Source organism: Passer domesticus, chromosome 5, assembly GCF_036417665.1.
Source record: "Passer domesticus isolate bPasDom1 chromosome 5, bPasDom1.hap1, whole genome shotgun sequence".
In the NCBI taxonomy this organism is placed as follows: domain Eukaryota; kingdom Metazoa; phylum Chordata; class Aves; order Passeriformes; family Passeridae; genus Passer; species Passer domesticus.
In genome coordinates this window covers 40572979-40589642 of record NC_087478.1, presented here as the reverse complement: position 1 = coordinate 40589642, position 16664 = coordinate 40572979, and the positions used below count along the sequence as shown (strand labels likewise).

Below are 16664 nucleotides of genomic sequence, written 5' to 3'. Positions count from 1 at the left end.
GCACCCACCTGGCCTGGCGTGGGGCCCTGCACGGCTGCAGGCCATCTCCGCTGCACCGTGGATCTTCATGGGCTGCAGGGGCACAGCTGCCTCACCATGGGCTGCAGGAGACGTCTCTGCCCCGGCGTCTGGAGCACCTTCTCCCCCTTCTTCCCGGACCTTGGTGGCCGAGGGTTCTTTCTCTCACACATATTCTCACTCCTCCCTCTGACTCTTGTTGCCCAGCAGGCTGGGGTATCTTTGTGTTACCAGAGATTTGTTTTTAAGACCACAGTCGCATCAGCAAGAAGTTGGATATTATTTAAGCTTCCCTAAATTGGTTTGTTCAATTTCACATTAAAAAAGCACGAGAATGGGCGAGTCTTTGAAACAATGTGATATTCTACATTTTACTTGGATGCAGTAGAGAGAAAGGAAGTGTTCAGCCTGGACGGGTCATGTAGCAGCATCATGCTGGTGTGCCAAGCTGGAAGAGCAGTTGGCAACTGTTAAAATGTAACATTCCATCCTGGCTAACAACTGCTCTCCGTTCAGTTCAACAGTTCAGCCACATGGAGAAGGTACCACATGCTTCCTTCGAATATTTTTTGTTTTAGCTACACTATCCACTGAGTTTTATGTCATCTAAAGGTTTGGCATTTGGAAGAAAACTGCTTTCAGGATAAGATTATTTGCCTGCCTGCTGATAGCTTTAATTCAAAGAAGTACTTACGCTCCACCTGGTAAAAATCCAGGGATGGTTTTAGGGCTCTTGGTTATTCCATCCATTTTTAAGGGTCAGGAAGTTAGGTGTTAATGCCTGGGAGATGGGCTTTGTGTCTTGGGGAGGGCCCAATTGTACTGACTACAATCCAAAAGTTTTTGGAGATGCTGCTCTTAGACATAGCTGTTAATGTCTGGAACTGGGAGAAACCTGCTTCCAAATATTCCAATATTTTCAAGCAGGGCCTTGTTTTCATTTAAAAATTACTCAGAAACTCATTCTGAAATAATCCCCAGCCTGGTATTTACTGTTCTCAGGTGGGATGCCATTCACATCCAGGATATAAGCCTGAGTTTACATATTCAGGGTAAATCTCATGAGCCGTTACCTCTTTGGCGTTACTAGTATATCATATATTTGAGAAAGATACCTCAGGTTATAAGGATAAGTGAATTGCATCATCAGAGATGGTGCTAAAAACTGTGAACTCTGATAAGACAGAGACATGGAACAACAATTTTATGTACGACTAACAGACGTGACTCGTGTTGTGAAAGTACTATCTCTGCAATATTGTGCAGACTTTTTAGCTGGTGCCACATTGATCCATAGAGGGACAGCAGCAGTATGAGTAAAGAAGCAATAATTAAACAAATCCATGTAGACAGTCTATTATTCCCATTAGATTTTTGTTTGCCATCTTTAAAAACAGCTGAAGCTGAAAGATGGTGCAAGCAGTGTAATAGTAGTGCCAACATCAAGTCCCAAATTTTTTTAGTTTTTGTTGGGAATCTTTCTGGGTTTTGTTTCTTACCACGTTTTCCTTTAGATTCATGTCCTTTAATAGTAAGGCAGTACAAGCACAAGATTTGCACTTGTACAGCACATTTCACTGGAGATTGATCTGATTTTTCCATTGTACAGAAAAGTAAACTCAGCCACATGTCAATTAAATGACTTAAGAGATTTTTTTCCTTCCCACCAGCTCATGAAAAGTCTGCAGTAAACTAAGTAGACTTTTTTACCCCTGTTCTAATCTAGAAAGAATTTTACATCTCCAAACACCATTGACTTAGCTCAGTAACTTTAGAGCTAGACCCAGAACTTATGATAAAAGTCATAAAAGACAATTTGAAATGTTGTAATCTATAAGAATGTGGTCCCATAAAGTCTTGACCGTATGTTTATAGCAGTGTGAACTGTCATAATTTCAATCTTATGTTCACACAGCATGTATTAATCCTTTTATTCTATTTTGATTGTTATATTTACAACTCTGAAAACTGTTTTCTCCTGCAGCAGAACTATAGCAAGTTTTCCTGTTTCTGGGAGACAGAGCCCGTAGGCTGCAGGAGGATAAGCTGTGACTTCTTTCACAGAAAACCCCGTAATATAAATGGACTTTATTTGCCACCTAGTAACAGTAAGTAAAAATATTTTCTAAACAATTTGTTTATTAGAGTAATGAAAAAAACAAAATGTCCTTCCAGTGCTTATGTAATATATAGTAAGGTCAAGAAATGCACCTTGGAGAATCAATCAGGTATGATCTGCTAGCCCAGCAAGTTTAAGGGAAAGAAAGGAATTTGAATAAGATTATGAATTATTTTACCTGTCATATTATGAATCTTCATACCTATTAGTGATATAAAAGATGAAGTCACATTTAGGTTGCTGAGATCCATGGAATAGAAATGTTGCTTAACTTGAATTTCTGGTAGATTAAATCTCTCTAGTAGTTCAAATGGTTGGTATGCAGGTAATAATTTAAGAGAAATCAAAAACAGTGTGTGTGGTGGGAGGAGGAGGTTGGTAGGGACACCAATATCTGTTGATAGAGCACAACATGTATGGAAAAGATACCTCTTGTAGAGATAACTTCAGAATACAGTACTGTTTGTGCAGATATATTTCCAGTTTGTTGTTTTGAATAAAAATTTGGGGTTTGAACATAGGTTACATATTACTGAAGTACAGTAATAGTGTGTAAGGCAGCACTCTTATTTGTGAAAAACTCTATTACAAGTCAAGTTTTTTCCTCATCCATTTCTAAGAGGAGCTCTTGACTACCAGAAATCCTGGTAGACAGCTGGAACCTGGAACAGGATAAGAGTCCAGGGCAAACAAAGACAGCTGTCAGAAGTGGGAGTGAGGAGACCAAGTCACCATGTCCCTGAAATTGCCCCAGGAAAATGTAGCCTGTCATATCTGGGTATGTGGAGCCTAACTAAGCATGCAGGATCAAGGCAAGACCTGGAGTGCTGTTTTTCCATGTGCCTATACTGCCTTCAGCACAGCTGCCACTTACACAGCACACTTTTGGCTGTGGTGCAAGTCTGAGACTGTACCTAAAAGGCACTGTGGGCAAGGGTGTCCTGTGCAAGAGCAATGTCCAACAATCACAGCTGGAAAACAGACCAAACCCTTTCACATTTTACTGAAATATGTACAAGTTCAAAGCCTGTGTATGCCACAATAGCATTGCAGATACTAAGCCTGCGATTTTTTTTTTTTCTTAAAAAAAATCTTGTTAAACTAATTTAAGTTTCATTTGACTTATTCTACATGGAGGCAAAAATAGCCTGTTCTGAACACTGAAAAATGCTCCATCAAATTAGTGATGTATCTTATACATCTCTTACATGAGGTACAGCAAATCTAATTTGCAGTCATGTTGTGAGAATATGTTTAACATTATATACAATGCTGCTCATAGGCAAGTAAGTGATGCACAAGAATAAAAACAACTGGAATAATAGAAACATGCCTACACTTTCTTTTAGACTGGAAAATATATCAAACTTCAATATTTTTAATATAATGCAGAGAATACTGTGGTTGAAAACCAGTCAGCTTGAACAATAGACTGTCCCCATAGACTTACCACCTTTCATAATTTTTATTTTTAGTCCGTTGCATTTCCTGGCTCTTGGAATATGTTATCCCATATTTCAGCCATTTTGCTGAAAATATTATGTATGGAGATAAATTCCTTAGGAATCTTATATATTAATTCCTTAGGAAAATTATATATATTCTGGTTTTTTTTTCTGATTAGGTGTAAATTATTTTTGTGTACTTCTCATTCTTTCACAAAATCTATATTTTATACCTAGTAATGAGAGTTGAAATTTAGTTTGATATAAAAAAAGTCTTCAAATTTAAAATGAACAATCCTATGCTTAGCATTGCTAAATTCTTCAAAATGGATGCTGTACAGGTTGATACAGCATGCTTGCAACTTTTTAAAATAGTGCAATGAGAAAAATGTTCCTCTTTTCTAAAGTCTGTATTCAGCAGTACCCATGTCCGTTCAGAGGAGCTGGCACCTGTGTTTTTCATAGTTTCTGGAGTTGGAAGGTGCTCTCTTGCCAGCCTCTGCACAAGATCATGTCTAATCTTGATAATATTTTCAGAAGTATGCCTGCTGCTGTCAGTCTGGTTGTGAAACTTTAGTTTCCTTCTAACAAAAAAAATTTAATGTTCTTGTCTGCAGATGTCCCACTGAAACAGGATGTCCAAGGAGGCATTCTGCATCAAGCCCATCGTCAGGACTCACTCAGAAATCAAGACAATGTTTTGGTACCAATTCATCCTCCTCTGATTATAAACCTCAGTGATGAAGAGGATGATGAAGAGGATGATGAAGAGGATGATGATGAGGAAGACAACTGTAAACAGTTTTTTTCTTTTATAAGCAAGTTGTATGGGTTTTGTCAGCTCTTGCAATGTACCTCACAACTGACTTATTATAATAACCATGAAATTTTTAGAAAAGAGTTGTTGAAAAGTTTTTTGAGATAGTTTTCACCTAATCTTTAAAATGTTGGAACTGGTAGTCACCAGATGTGAGCAAGGCAGTATTTTCTAAAGCTTGCAATCCAATTCAAATGGCCATCAAAAACTCTTCAAAAATTTGGGATGAAATTACAAGTTTAGGAGGTACTTTGTTTCTGAGAAATAAATTTTTGAACAAGGGCTGTATGCATTCATTAGTGAAGGTGAAGTCACTAGATTTTTACAAAAGATAATTGTGTGACTTTAACTTAAGTAATTTTTCAGCTGATTTACCAAACTCTGTAGGCAGTAATTTTTTAGAGAAAGTTAGTCTTAAATCTAGCAAAGAGAATCGATGCAAAACTCTCCAGTAGTTGAACTGAATGTTTTTACTTTTACATATATGTTAATACAGTTAAACCATTGACCGTGTCTCACTTAGAGATAAGAGACTCATAGGGATGGAACAAATGCCACATTCCTGGAGAGCAAAAAATGATAGAATGACCTACTTTCAGGCATGCATCCAGCAACTTACTGTGCTGCCCCAACCCACTTTTCACTTTCCCACTGCCCATTGGGATGGCTGGTGGACCAGCCTATTAGTGCTTCCTAACTTGGTTTCAGCCTGAGTATGCCACTTAAACAATATAAAAAGGAGGGCTTTGCTAATCTTCATAGCCTTTACTGAGAGAGATCTGGAGCACTCACTTCACCAGCTCTGCCAGCAGGCATTACAGGGTAGTAACTTTGGGCAGAGGTTTTGTGACAAGCACTCTCTGGTTACACGTTGAATCAGATTTCCTTGTGGATATAAATGAAATATTATTTTGAAAATAAATATTGGAGATATGTTTGAATCCTGTTGAATTAACAATTTTTTTAAAAAAAATGTGTTTTAACTGCAATCCCATTGCACATGAAAATATCTGATATTAAGTAATAATTTTTCAGTCCAGAAGCGCAGGTTGCAGTCAAAACCTAAAATAACCAATGGCAAAAATTAAAGTCCTCATCATATTTCATTATTAAGAATTATTGAAGGTCTTTATATAGTTATCTTGTAATCTTTTACAAATATTTCCTGCAGATGTTTCTAACTGGATGTCTAAGACTGTTATAGATATTGAAGAGGAAAGAGCAATAAGGGATATATGCTATAAATCTGGTAAATATTAAATTAATCATTCTTTCTTAAAAGCAATGCTTCCAATACAGTAAACTTTAGGGCTTTTTTTTCCCCGCCCCTCTTGGGGCATGTGTAGGAGAGTATTATGGAATTCAGAACCCTTACAAACACCAATCAACAAAAACTGTGTCTTCACCATGGCAAGATGAGTTATTACCCTTGGAAACTACTGAACAAAACTTGCAGAAAGGCAAGTATTTTGATTTGGTTGGATTGTATTTATCACTTCTAAAACTGCTGTAACAGGGAGAAACTATTACATAGTTTTGACTTCCTCCCTGCTTTTCAAGTCTAGTGAAAATAAAATATTGCAGAAATATATTTGTATTTGTCAGCAAATTACAGAAACACTTCATTCTTTTTTGCCATATATATAGTCACACTTCTGCTGATGACCTACATCAATTGTGGGCAGAAAAGCTAGAAATGGGCTATTAACCCAATCTTTTCTGACATACACAACATAGGTACTTCATATAATTTTGTGATAAAGATTTATGTAGTCTAATTTTAACCATCCTAAGGTTAGGAATGTAGTTTAAATTTCTCATCTAGGCTCTCTGGTGAAAATGAAGAGACAGGAACTCCAATGAATCTCCTTTTTATTGAATCACCAGGCAGTGCCAAAGGCTGAGATAAGCCACTTTTCCAGAGGTGCTCCATGACCTCTGCTGGCTATCTTGGGTGTCTTGATGTCAAAATGTAGTGTTAAATCAAACTTTTCTATAACTAAATTCAGATTAAATGCCTCTGTCAACTGTCTTGTAAAAAAGAAGAACAAAAGATTTACATTTTGTTTTGAATTCTGGACTATCCAACATAATTAAGGTCAAAGGAATACAAATTTATAAACATTTTCCCCAGTTCTTATGGTTTTTCATTTACTAATCTCTCCTAATTTCTAAATTTGAAATGTTTGATATTAAAATTGTTTTGATATATTCTTTCTAACAAATACATAGATATATTTAGTCTATAGATGAGAGACTCAGTGACAGATGTGTGAACATACCTTTTAAGAAGTGTCTTTATTTAGTGTCATCTATCATTAGATGCATTAATAGAAAAAGATTGATATGTTTCTGTAAAACAGTTTTTCAGTTGAGTTCTCTGAGGCTTCAGGCATGACATGCATTCTGAAAATGCCATAAATTCCATTAGATAGGATTAATACATATAATTCATGGGTAGTGAGAAGCTCATGAATAAGCAGGTAATTTATAGCTAGGTCTTTAGTTTGGAGCCATAGTCTTGAATCTATGAATTATGTCTATGAATTATGATATTTTCTTATAGAGTATGAAAGATGAAATCAGTTACACTAGACAGGATTCAACTAATTAATAAAAGAGAAAGAAGGTTATGAAATGAGAGGTTAAGAGAAATTGTACTAAACTAATCAATGGCTCATAGGAGTGGGAGGAGGAGAATGTCAGTGCCATTACCTGTGCTTACACACAGCTAAACATTCTTTTTGTTGCCTTTCCAGGTGATGGTAACACAATTCCTACCAGATTTAATAATACAAGAAAAGAAAAGGAGGGTTCAGAAAGGAGAGTATCAATAGAGAGTATTCCCAGAACTGATCATAAATCCTTTGACAATGGAGGTAATATACTGTAGCATCAGCTTCTCATTACTGAATGTCATGTGGTAGATAAAATAACGAAACATGCATGCATTAAACTTCCCCATTTTGCATTTGAGTTGTTATATATTCTTTATGTTCCAGACACACTATCTCATGCTGAACCATTAATTATAACAATGAATCATAAACATTATTTACCATTATGTATTATGCTTATTTTAGGATTGCACTGAAAAAAATCCTTTATGCAGATTACAGTTGAGTTTGGGAAAGAAAGGGTTCTGTGGATTTATGAAAAAGCAGCAATAGAGATGCAAACTGGCTAAAGTCTGGTGCTAGTAACACGAGGGACATAGGTTTGATCTCTGTATAGGCCATTCATTTAAGTGCTGGACTTGATGATCCTTGAGTCCCTTCCAACTCAGAATATTCTGTGACTTTGATTCTGTGACTATCTGAAGTCAAAATGCTTTCAAAAACTGTTACTTTTGTGAGGCTATCCTTAGTTAAGATGAATAAGCTTTTTATTTTTAAGTAATCCTATGCAGAAAAATAGCAAAGCTACAATCCTGCAACTTGTAACAGGATCCATTCCCTCTGCATAAACTTGGTTGACCTTAATGAAGACACACTGTTTTGACCAATTGAGTTCAGTATTGAATCTTGTCATTAAAGTTGAAGAATGCCCCATTCTCCTTGAATTTGCTTAATACTTAATGATATTCAGTCCTTTTTTTCATAAATATTTATTAATTATAAAATTAGTAGTAATTATAATATTCTTTTTCTCCCCTTAGTTTATAAATGCAGAATAGTGCAACACCATGTTAAGGCTGCTTGCTCTAGCTTGAGGCAAACTGGTGTGTGTCTTGCAGTTCCAGAACTATTGCACAGTAGAAATGAACCTTACATTCTACATCTTTTCCTGTCACCTTCATGTACAAAAGTATCTTTCTTTTTAGATATTCTTAATGTCTGTATAAACAGTTACCACTGAGCCACAATTCAGTAATTGAATCTCTGTTCATCATTATGTGTATTTAAAGCTTTTAACAGGCTATTTAACAGTTCTGCTTAACAGACTATTTTCTCTAATTTTCGTGGGCCTTATTAAATCAGTTATTTGGTTTCTACTCACTTCAGCTAAAAACATGCCATTTAAAAAGCAGACTTGTTGCATTGTTCACCTTTCTCAGGGTGCTCTCAAGTATAGATAACTATGAAATTCCTTTCCTGCAGGAGGTGGTGGTTCTGTGATACAGAGGAACACATTTGTTGATGGGAGCAGATTTGAGGCACTAACTTGGGAAAAAGAACCAATTACATCAAAGTATTCCAATGTGAAAGGTACTTCATTATTATATATTGGCAAATTTTTAGATTAGATTACTTTTGTTCCTCTGCAAGTGCGGTGAACATTATATATTTTGTGTAAAACCAATCTGAAGTGAAATTTCCATTAACGGTGTGAATTCTTTCACTGCAAGATGACAGCAGTTGTTGTATGTTATGGTTTAATTCTACTTCTTTTGCCCAGTTTGCATCCTCTGATAGATTAAATTATGAGTCCCTGAGTTAGTAAAGACTGATGCTCACATTAGATCATGGGGAATGCTGTGCACTTTCCACTTTGGACAAGTAAAACAAATTTGGTTGTAGGTAGTATGTCACAGAACGCAGGACTTAAAAAACCAGTAAAAATATAGTTAAGGAAAGAGCATAACACTTGTGATAGAGTGTGTTTTTCAAAAACTAGTCACATACAGCAAATTAAAATACCTACACCAAGGTACCTTAATGATAAGTTTCATCCTTTTCACAGGAGAGTTCCAGATATATTTGTTAATTTAGAAAATGCTATTATGAGTAGATTGTTATCCAGTTATTTCTTTGCAGTTTTAGAATGAAAGGGGGAAAAAAGGGACAGATTTTTGTCTTTAAACTATCCCATAAACTGAAGCAGAAGTAGAGCATTTCTGCCACATTTTGGCCTGAAATGAGAGGAACCAAAAGTGCTTATTTACATTAGCAGGAAAATAGGGATAACAAAGCTCCATCTTCCCAAAGAGTAGCAGGGCCAGGAGAAGAGTACTGTGGTTACTTTACGATGTAACTTTCCCTGTCAAGTTCAGTTTGTAGTTTGAAGTGGGCTTACCTATGCAACCAGTGCTGTTGCAAATTTATCTCCATCACTTGTAGTATTTTGTTATGTTCTTGCACTGCACGTGTCCAGGGTGTATCCAGATGCTACAGGCAGAAGTCATTCATGGTTCAGCCAGGCATCCTTTGAACAACATGTGTGGGTCTCCATGGGCTCAGCCATGGGAGTTCCAGAGGTCCACACCTATTCAGTATAGAGAAAGGATGATGTGATTTTTGCATTTAGAGTTTATTTTTTAGTTGCTCTTCAAGATTTCTTCTGCTAGAGGAAATACAGACATTTTTGCTTTCCTTCTGGGGAATGGCACTTTTAGAATAATTAACATGTGAAACTAACTTCCACCCAAAGGGACCTATTTATGAATTAGGAGATTATAAATAAAAAGATCACAGTATTTTTGGCTATGAACATTTCTTGTGCTTTCTAAAAAGTGCATACATGTTGTTTTGATCCCTCAGAAACAAGCTACACTGAACTGGTAAAGAGCCACCAATTTAAGGAAGTAAAGGAAAATAAAAGGATTTCTGAGGAGCGAAGAAATTCAGCTAATGCAGCAACTGGCAAAGGTATATTGAAAAAATCATCAGCTTATTCATTTCTATTTACTAAACTGCGAGATGTTTTAGCACTATCTAGTAAATTTCTGTTCTTAGTGTCAAATATGGATGGCCCACACTTGGATTTGTCTATCTACAAAGAACATTTTTTTAACCTTGTTTGGTCTCCAGTTGCATGCACTATGTGAAATTTTGAATAATAGGACAATCTTTATGGTTTTATTTTCACTTTTAGGAATTCACACTCTGGACCCCAAAGGAAAACCAGGTTATCAACAAAGGGGTCAAAGTAAGGAGGATGAAACTGCTTCTTCCAGTCCATATGGGAGAGACACTGGAAGATACTCTCATTTAAATTCTCCAGAACCTCGACGATCAGCTTATGTAGTCTACCGGACTGTCCCTCAAAAACCAAAATTCAATGGACCTACAGGTGAGTTCCTGTACACAGAATGCTTAAAATGCCTGTCTATATTGTACTGCTCTCTGCACAATAACGGCTCTTGGGTCTCTGCAGCTGAATAATAAGTTATTTGTGCTTAAATACAGGCATGAGTAAATTTGATCAAACATAATTTTCACAAATAGATTTCAGATATATCCAAATACAGAAATGTAAAGATTTATAAAGCTTTACAGTTTGTCAGGCAGAATATTAATGAACAATAATTGATCCATCTTTACAGCAGGAATTCATGGATGCAATGAAGTGGTCAGGTGCACAAATGTAGTGATCCCCACTTTTTACAGCGTGTCTTATGTGATTTCTTTTTTTCAGATATTTAATAAACCTTGAAAACTCCACCTTTAAGCTCTTATTCTATTCTCATTACTTATAGTAGAAGTATGTTTTGCAGTAGAATTTCAGTTATGTCTCAAGAAATGTTTCTTGTTCAACCTTATTTTTCCCAGTAGGAAATATGCTGCTTGCTTTGCAGCATATATTTCCATAATTAGGACTTCACTGGAGTTTTCATGATTATGAATTTGTATTTGTTTTCATTATTTAGGATTATATTTTGTCTTGAATAAACAAGGTTTTGGGTCATATTCACACTTCTGTTATAAATTTAAATGCAGTGTAAATCTAGTGTATAATACTAGTTTAACACTAGTATTATTTTTTTCACATTAATTATGTTGGACAGAGGACTGAATATATTCTTTCTGCTGCTCATAAAGGATGGTACTTTCCTTCATCTTACTCTAATGTCTTCTTGATGGTACATGCTATGTCATTAATTTGACAAGAAGCCTACAGGTGGGATTCTGAGTCTTGCATCTTTCTTTCTGGCAATCTGCTTCAGATTTATTACACCTTTCACTTTATTTTTATCTTACTAATATATATAGCCTCACCCAATCTAGTACATCATTTGAGCTTTATTTGAAATTTCAGTTTCTCTGTTCATGGTTTCTCTGCATTATTTGTTTTATCATTTGTCACTTTGTCAACAGATTTAGTGGTAAATAATTTAAATAATCAGAAATCAAAAGTCATTTCATCTTGGCAGTTTCAGTCATCTCTCTTAAGCTGGGCTCATTCTCCATTTTGAGATGCCTCCCTGTCTTAATTTCTAATAACAGGGACCTCCTTCAGACAGAGTAAAACCTACTTTAAGGTGAATAAAGTAAATTGTAACAAATTCCAACATTGGTGCTTTGCCTTGACAAATAGTTGTGTCTTTTTTCTTTTTTCTTTGAATATTTACTTTCATTAAATGTGGACAAGGTGGTATAGAGATTATAGAGAGAACATTCTCTATGTGAAGAATGCATTTTATTAAATTTCCAGGTTAAAAAAGGATAGAATATTTTTTAAAAAATGGGAATTGGCATTTTTCTTGTAAGAGCAATCATTCACACTTTTTCTGCCTTTCTTTCCAGCAGTACCTGAGTCTTATGGTCAGAAAGGCTCCAAACAAAAGAATCAGCCTGACACCAATAGGAGATTTTGGACACAAACAGAAAACTATGGTAACATTTACACATTGTGTATAAACTGAAAATTGTAGGATTATTACAAAATTAGTAATTTTAATTAATCACATTAAGATGGAATTAAAAGAAGAATATTAATAATATTAATTTTAAATTAATTAAAAAAAAAGGTTTGTGATTAGGCAACATATTCTGAGGCACAATCAAATGTCTAGCAAAAAGCCATAATATAGCCTTGTATATAGGGCTTTCACAAGCAGGGATAAAACAGAAACTGTTGATGTCTTTCGGGGAAGGTCTTCAGCCCAGGAGCATTCCCTTGGTTAAAACCAAGGGTATTTGTAGCAGAATCTCTTCCTTTGGAAGGTCACATGAGCATCATGGAAATGCTACAATGTTGCAAATGATCTTTAAAGTTCTAGAGAGAGTCTGCCTTTAACACGAGCTTGTGTTTCAGAGGCAGTATCTCACTCATCTGATACATTCATTGAAACTTCAGCCAATGCAATATTTAATTAATATATCAGACTAAGGGACTCTTTCCTGAAATTGTGGCTGAAGTTAGGAAACAATGTGTATATTTTTCCTACAGGCAAATATACTTCAGGATCTTCTAATTCACCAGCTTGGAGGAAAAGAAATCCACAAGCAAAACCATTCTCTAAATTTAAAGTAAGCTCTCATGTAAATGATAAAAATGGTTGCAATTCAGCCTTTTTAGGAGAATTGGCATGTCTCTGCCCATCTAGAAAGTGTAAAAGTTCTTGTAAAACTTCCTCATTCAAAACCTGCAAGATTCTGATCAATTTTAAGTAGCTGAAAGAGCAGTTAATAGTTTTATTTGTTTTCAGTCATGTACCTTTCCCTGAATAATTAACCTGTGATTTTTGGGTTTTTTAACTTTTTCGTACTTACATGAAAGCAAAGTGTGTACTCTAAAGTAATGTGCTATAAAAGGCAAGTTTTGGATTCTAGCACCAAACACAGTAGAAACCATATGACTTTGATCTGTTTCTGTGCTGGATTGATCGTGAAGTTCAGCAATGGCTGAGCCATAAGCAGCTGAGGTCTGAAGCCTTGAAAGGACTCAGGCTACAAAATGTTTGCGAGATATACCCTAAAGACCATTCATACATTTTACAGCTGCCTTGAAAGCTGAGATTAGAACCTCTATGTCATGTTTCGTCTTGAAATTTTACTTCTTAAAATGTTTCTGAAGTAGCATGTAGTTTTACTCTAAGAAATTATGCACAGAATTTTGTGTATATCTGTTTTGACAGCAGAGTAAAGAAGACATGGAAGTGAATAAAAAAGGAGAAAAAGAAACCTCTAAAGGGAAATAAGGAAATTATCAACTTGGACATCCAAAGATGACGAAACTGCAAATTCCAAAAAGAAGGTGAAGGAAGGAAGCACACTATAGTGTTTCAAAACTGGTTAAAAATTCTTAAAAGTATGCTCTGCATGGTGACATATAAAGATCTATATCCACTATGTTTAATCTACTACAAAATTTTGGCACTTGAAGTTATTTTTACAGACTACGGCTCTACATAATAGACTAATAGTTCAGAGAGAAAAAATCCCTAAACAGAGTCTTCTCCTATTTTATTTGACAGATTTTTAAGGCATAATTCCTAATATGAATAAATACTATTAGTTATACTTAGCAGTTTCAGAGGACTTTTAATGTAAACAGCAGTAGTGTAATGCATTCTAGAATGTGGTTTGCTGGTACAAAAGTCAGATTTCTACAAGGTTTATCTGCTTTGACACATGTTTTGGGACTCACTCTGAATTTGATCTGGAGATTTTGCAATTTTAATGGAGCAGCAGTTCATAACTGTGTTATGAACAAAATGAAATTCACAAGCAAAGTCAGAATTAACTGAGATATGTATTTAAATGTGTTTCAAACTAAAATATGAAGAGTTGTATAAAGACTGATAAGAAGGATACTTTATTATTGCTTTCTGAGGAAACAAACCTCTTAGTGAAGTGTTACATATACATGACTTCATACCTTTTTCTCAGATGTTTTTTCAGTTTTTTGCATTTACCTGACCTTTGGTCGTCCTTAGAACATAATCAGTTTTTGTAAAGAGCCCTTCAAGCTTCTTTCTGTAACACTCGGGTCCAGTAATTATCTTGGTGGCACTCGTAACAGTGAGAATGAAAGCATATTGCCACCTTGGAGCCTTTTCTTCTGTGACTGCTTAGAACATGAGGCTGGGTCAGATACCTTCAAGGGTACTTCTAGCTGAAATAATTCTATTGCTCTATGAGAAATATAGCCATATGTTTCTCTGCCCCACTTGATTATCTTATTATTACACAATAGTGGTGTAATTTTTATTTTGTTTTGAAATTTAATTTTTAATCATTTAGGTTAGAACATGCTGTACTGATTATAGAAAGTATGCAGTTATACATCACTGTTCTTAACTGAGAGAAGAATAGAAAAACCTAGAGGATTTGGTTTACCTAAGTAATAATGTACAAAACAAGAAGCATCTTTTCAAAATCAAGCACTAAATGTGTTGGAAATGTTCCCTCCACCTCTAATTAGATATTGGTGTTTCAAATTGTAGCACATGATGCCTTTAAGCAACATTTCACATGTTGTCTGCCTGAGGCAATTTAAAATCTCAATTCAGAGGGCTGTTGTATCAAGTTATTTTTTAATATTACAATAAAGACTTTTAATTCAATTTTTTCACATGAAAGAAATATAAATGTTACATTTGCTATTCGTCCAATAGTATTAAATTTGATAAAGCCAAAAATAGGCATGGGCAAATGTTATAATGCTGGTCTGATTTTAGCATTCCGTTAAAAAGGATTGCAATATTCAATTTGTGCCAGTGTTTGATACTGTTAATACTATGTGGATGTATAAGTGCAGGCTGTGCTGTGCTGCATGTGCTGCCTGCTGACTTGTGCCACACAGATCCCTTACCACAGGAGAAAATGAGCAGCTCTTGTTCAGTGCAGGTGATTGCACTCCCTGCTGGGCCTCACCTTTATTTAGCAGTGCAGCAAGTTCGCAGGTGGGTGTCCTTTCTGTTTGACAGTAGAAATGAGGAACAGAGTTGGCTTCTTTGGGAAAATCCTGTAAGTGACCAAAATAGGGTAATTTCCCATGAGTGAAATCTGCAGGGTGTGCTGGGTTGTTGTCAGAGGCCCCATTTGGCTTGGGACTCCCGGCATCTGAAGGGTCATATGGTTAATTCTACTATCTTCCTTTTCTTTTTAGTGTGGTCTCAAAAAATCATGATCTTAAGCGGTCTTTTATAGAATCTGAGCACCTTTCTGACTGGGATCATAAAGAACACGGCTCCTCCTTATATATTTTAACCCACCTCCCCACCCTGAAAAAGCAACTCAACAAACCAAAGCCAAATGAAAATAATTTTCCAGCACCTTAAGATGCGAATATCCCAGCAGATGGTTGGGCTAAGTGTCAGACTCTTCTCAAGAGAAGCACAAGGAAATGCAGAAAGAAAAGGATGTGGCCATGAGGGTAATACTGGGCTGATTCTCAGTTTTTGTGGAATCACAGCTTCAGTACTCTTTTCACTGGAGCTTCCTGTAGAGAAATTACAAATACTGTTCTTTTAGTCATAACTTGCTCAAGCCAGGAATTCACAGATACCAAAAAATATCTCACAATTGCACATTAAACATATGGCTCAACAAGATATTTACAGTTCCTGTGAGGTGTTAGCTGCTCTTGGCAGAAATGAGAAGAACATTAAGGGATCAAGTGGTTTGTGTGATCAAATCCTTAATTAAGATTTCTCTTTCACAGATTCAAAGACACTAAGATTCTCTAAAATAATAAACCTGTTTGTTTTCCAGATCACAGACACCCTCCCTGTTATGTTTTTTAATCTTGCCTGGTTTTCTCTGTCATTAAAGCCCCAGAGAAGAGCCAAAGGAAACAGAGAATATTCAGCATTCATGCAGTGAGGCCCTAAAGATTGATTGCATTTCTGTACTTGCACATAATCACTGCATGACAGATCCCCCCACTGATTTACACTTATAGTGGTTGAAAATAAGCTCTGAGATAATGAGCCAAAGACCAGAGGCAGAGGGCCACTGAAGCAGAGTTGAACTTGCCCTGGTATTAAGTATGCATGGCCATAATCTGCTGCTGAATTGAAAAGCCCAGGGGAAATAAGGGATTTGTTGATTTGACCCTAGACATGTTAAAATATGCTAATGTCTTTCCTGATGGTACTTCTAAAGGCACATCAGACATCTAATCTAGGTGAATAATTTTCCTTAGTAAATAGAATAACAGTGCTACCACCTGTTTTTCATATAAGTTTGCAAAGCTTCCAGTCTGAGATCCTGCATTACTTATAAACCTATATAGCTAAATTAATGCCATTGACTCCCAGAATCTCAGCAGCTCTGATATTTTAAATATTATGTTTATTAATTAAGGTAGGAAAGACCATCTCAAGTTAGCACCTGAACAAGAAAAACACTGGCTGTTGTAAAATAAAAATGGAGTAAAATGTTCCTGGGAATTGTAGACATTGTTCAAAAAGAAAGATTTTGAATTTTTTCCCAAATAAAGATATTTTCTGACGGAAGCTCCCTTGTACAGCAATACGTTATGTAAATATATAAATTTATTAAAAAACCAACCGAGTCTGTCAGTTATTTAGCTGTGCCCGCGGCCACCAGGGGGCGGAGCAGCCCCAGGAATGGCTCGCACGGCGCCCGGCGGG

At 35.9% G+C, this 16664-nt stretch overlaps 1 protein-coding gene across 5 annotated transcripts; it reads left to right on the top strand.

Annotated features, from left to right (window-relative positions):
* The first annotated feature begins 143 nt into the window (after nucleotides 1-143).
* Nucleotides 144-13584, top strand: C5H12orf50 (chromosome 5 C12orf50 homolog). Of its 5 annotated transcripts, none has more exons than XM_064419669.1 (12): nucleotides 144-560; nucleotides 2003-2126; nucleotides 4200-4376; nucleotides 5571-5648; nucleotides 5746-5859; nucleotides 7159-7278; nucleotides 8500-8607; nucleotides 9880-9987; nucleotides 10214-10411; nucleotides 11869-11955; nucleotides 12512-12591; nucleotides 13200-13584. In XM_064419669.1, exons 1-12 carry the CDS (start codon nucleotides 552-554, stop codon nucleotides 13260-13262), a joined length of 1266 nt encoding a protein of 421 aa, XP_064275739.1. In that variant the 5' UTR covers nucleotides 144-551; the 3' UTR covers nucleotides 13263-13584. The 5 variants fall into 5 exon arrangements, with proteins under 5 accessions (XP_064275739.1, XP_064275740.1, XP_064275738.1 ...); XM_064419670.1 differs by having other exon boundaries at nucleotides 11866-11955; nucleotides 13203-13584; XM_064419668.1 differs by having other exon boundaries at nucleotides 146-560; nucleotides 11866-11955.
* Nucleotides 13585-16664: the final 3080 nt, after the last annotated feature.

Excerpts from the sequence above, each read along its gene's own strand:
- C5H12orf50 (XM_064419668.1), top strand. Across the intron at positions 4,377-5,570 it reads TGATGATGAGGAAGACAACT|ATGTTTCTAACTGGATGTCT; the intron begins GTAAACAGTTTT and ends TATTTCCTGCAG. Across the intron at positions 7,279-8,499 it reads TAAATCCTTTGACAATGGAG|GAGGTGGTGGTTCTGTGATA; the intron begins GTAATATACTGT and ends CCTTTCCTGCAG.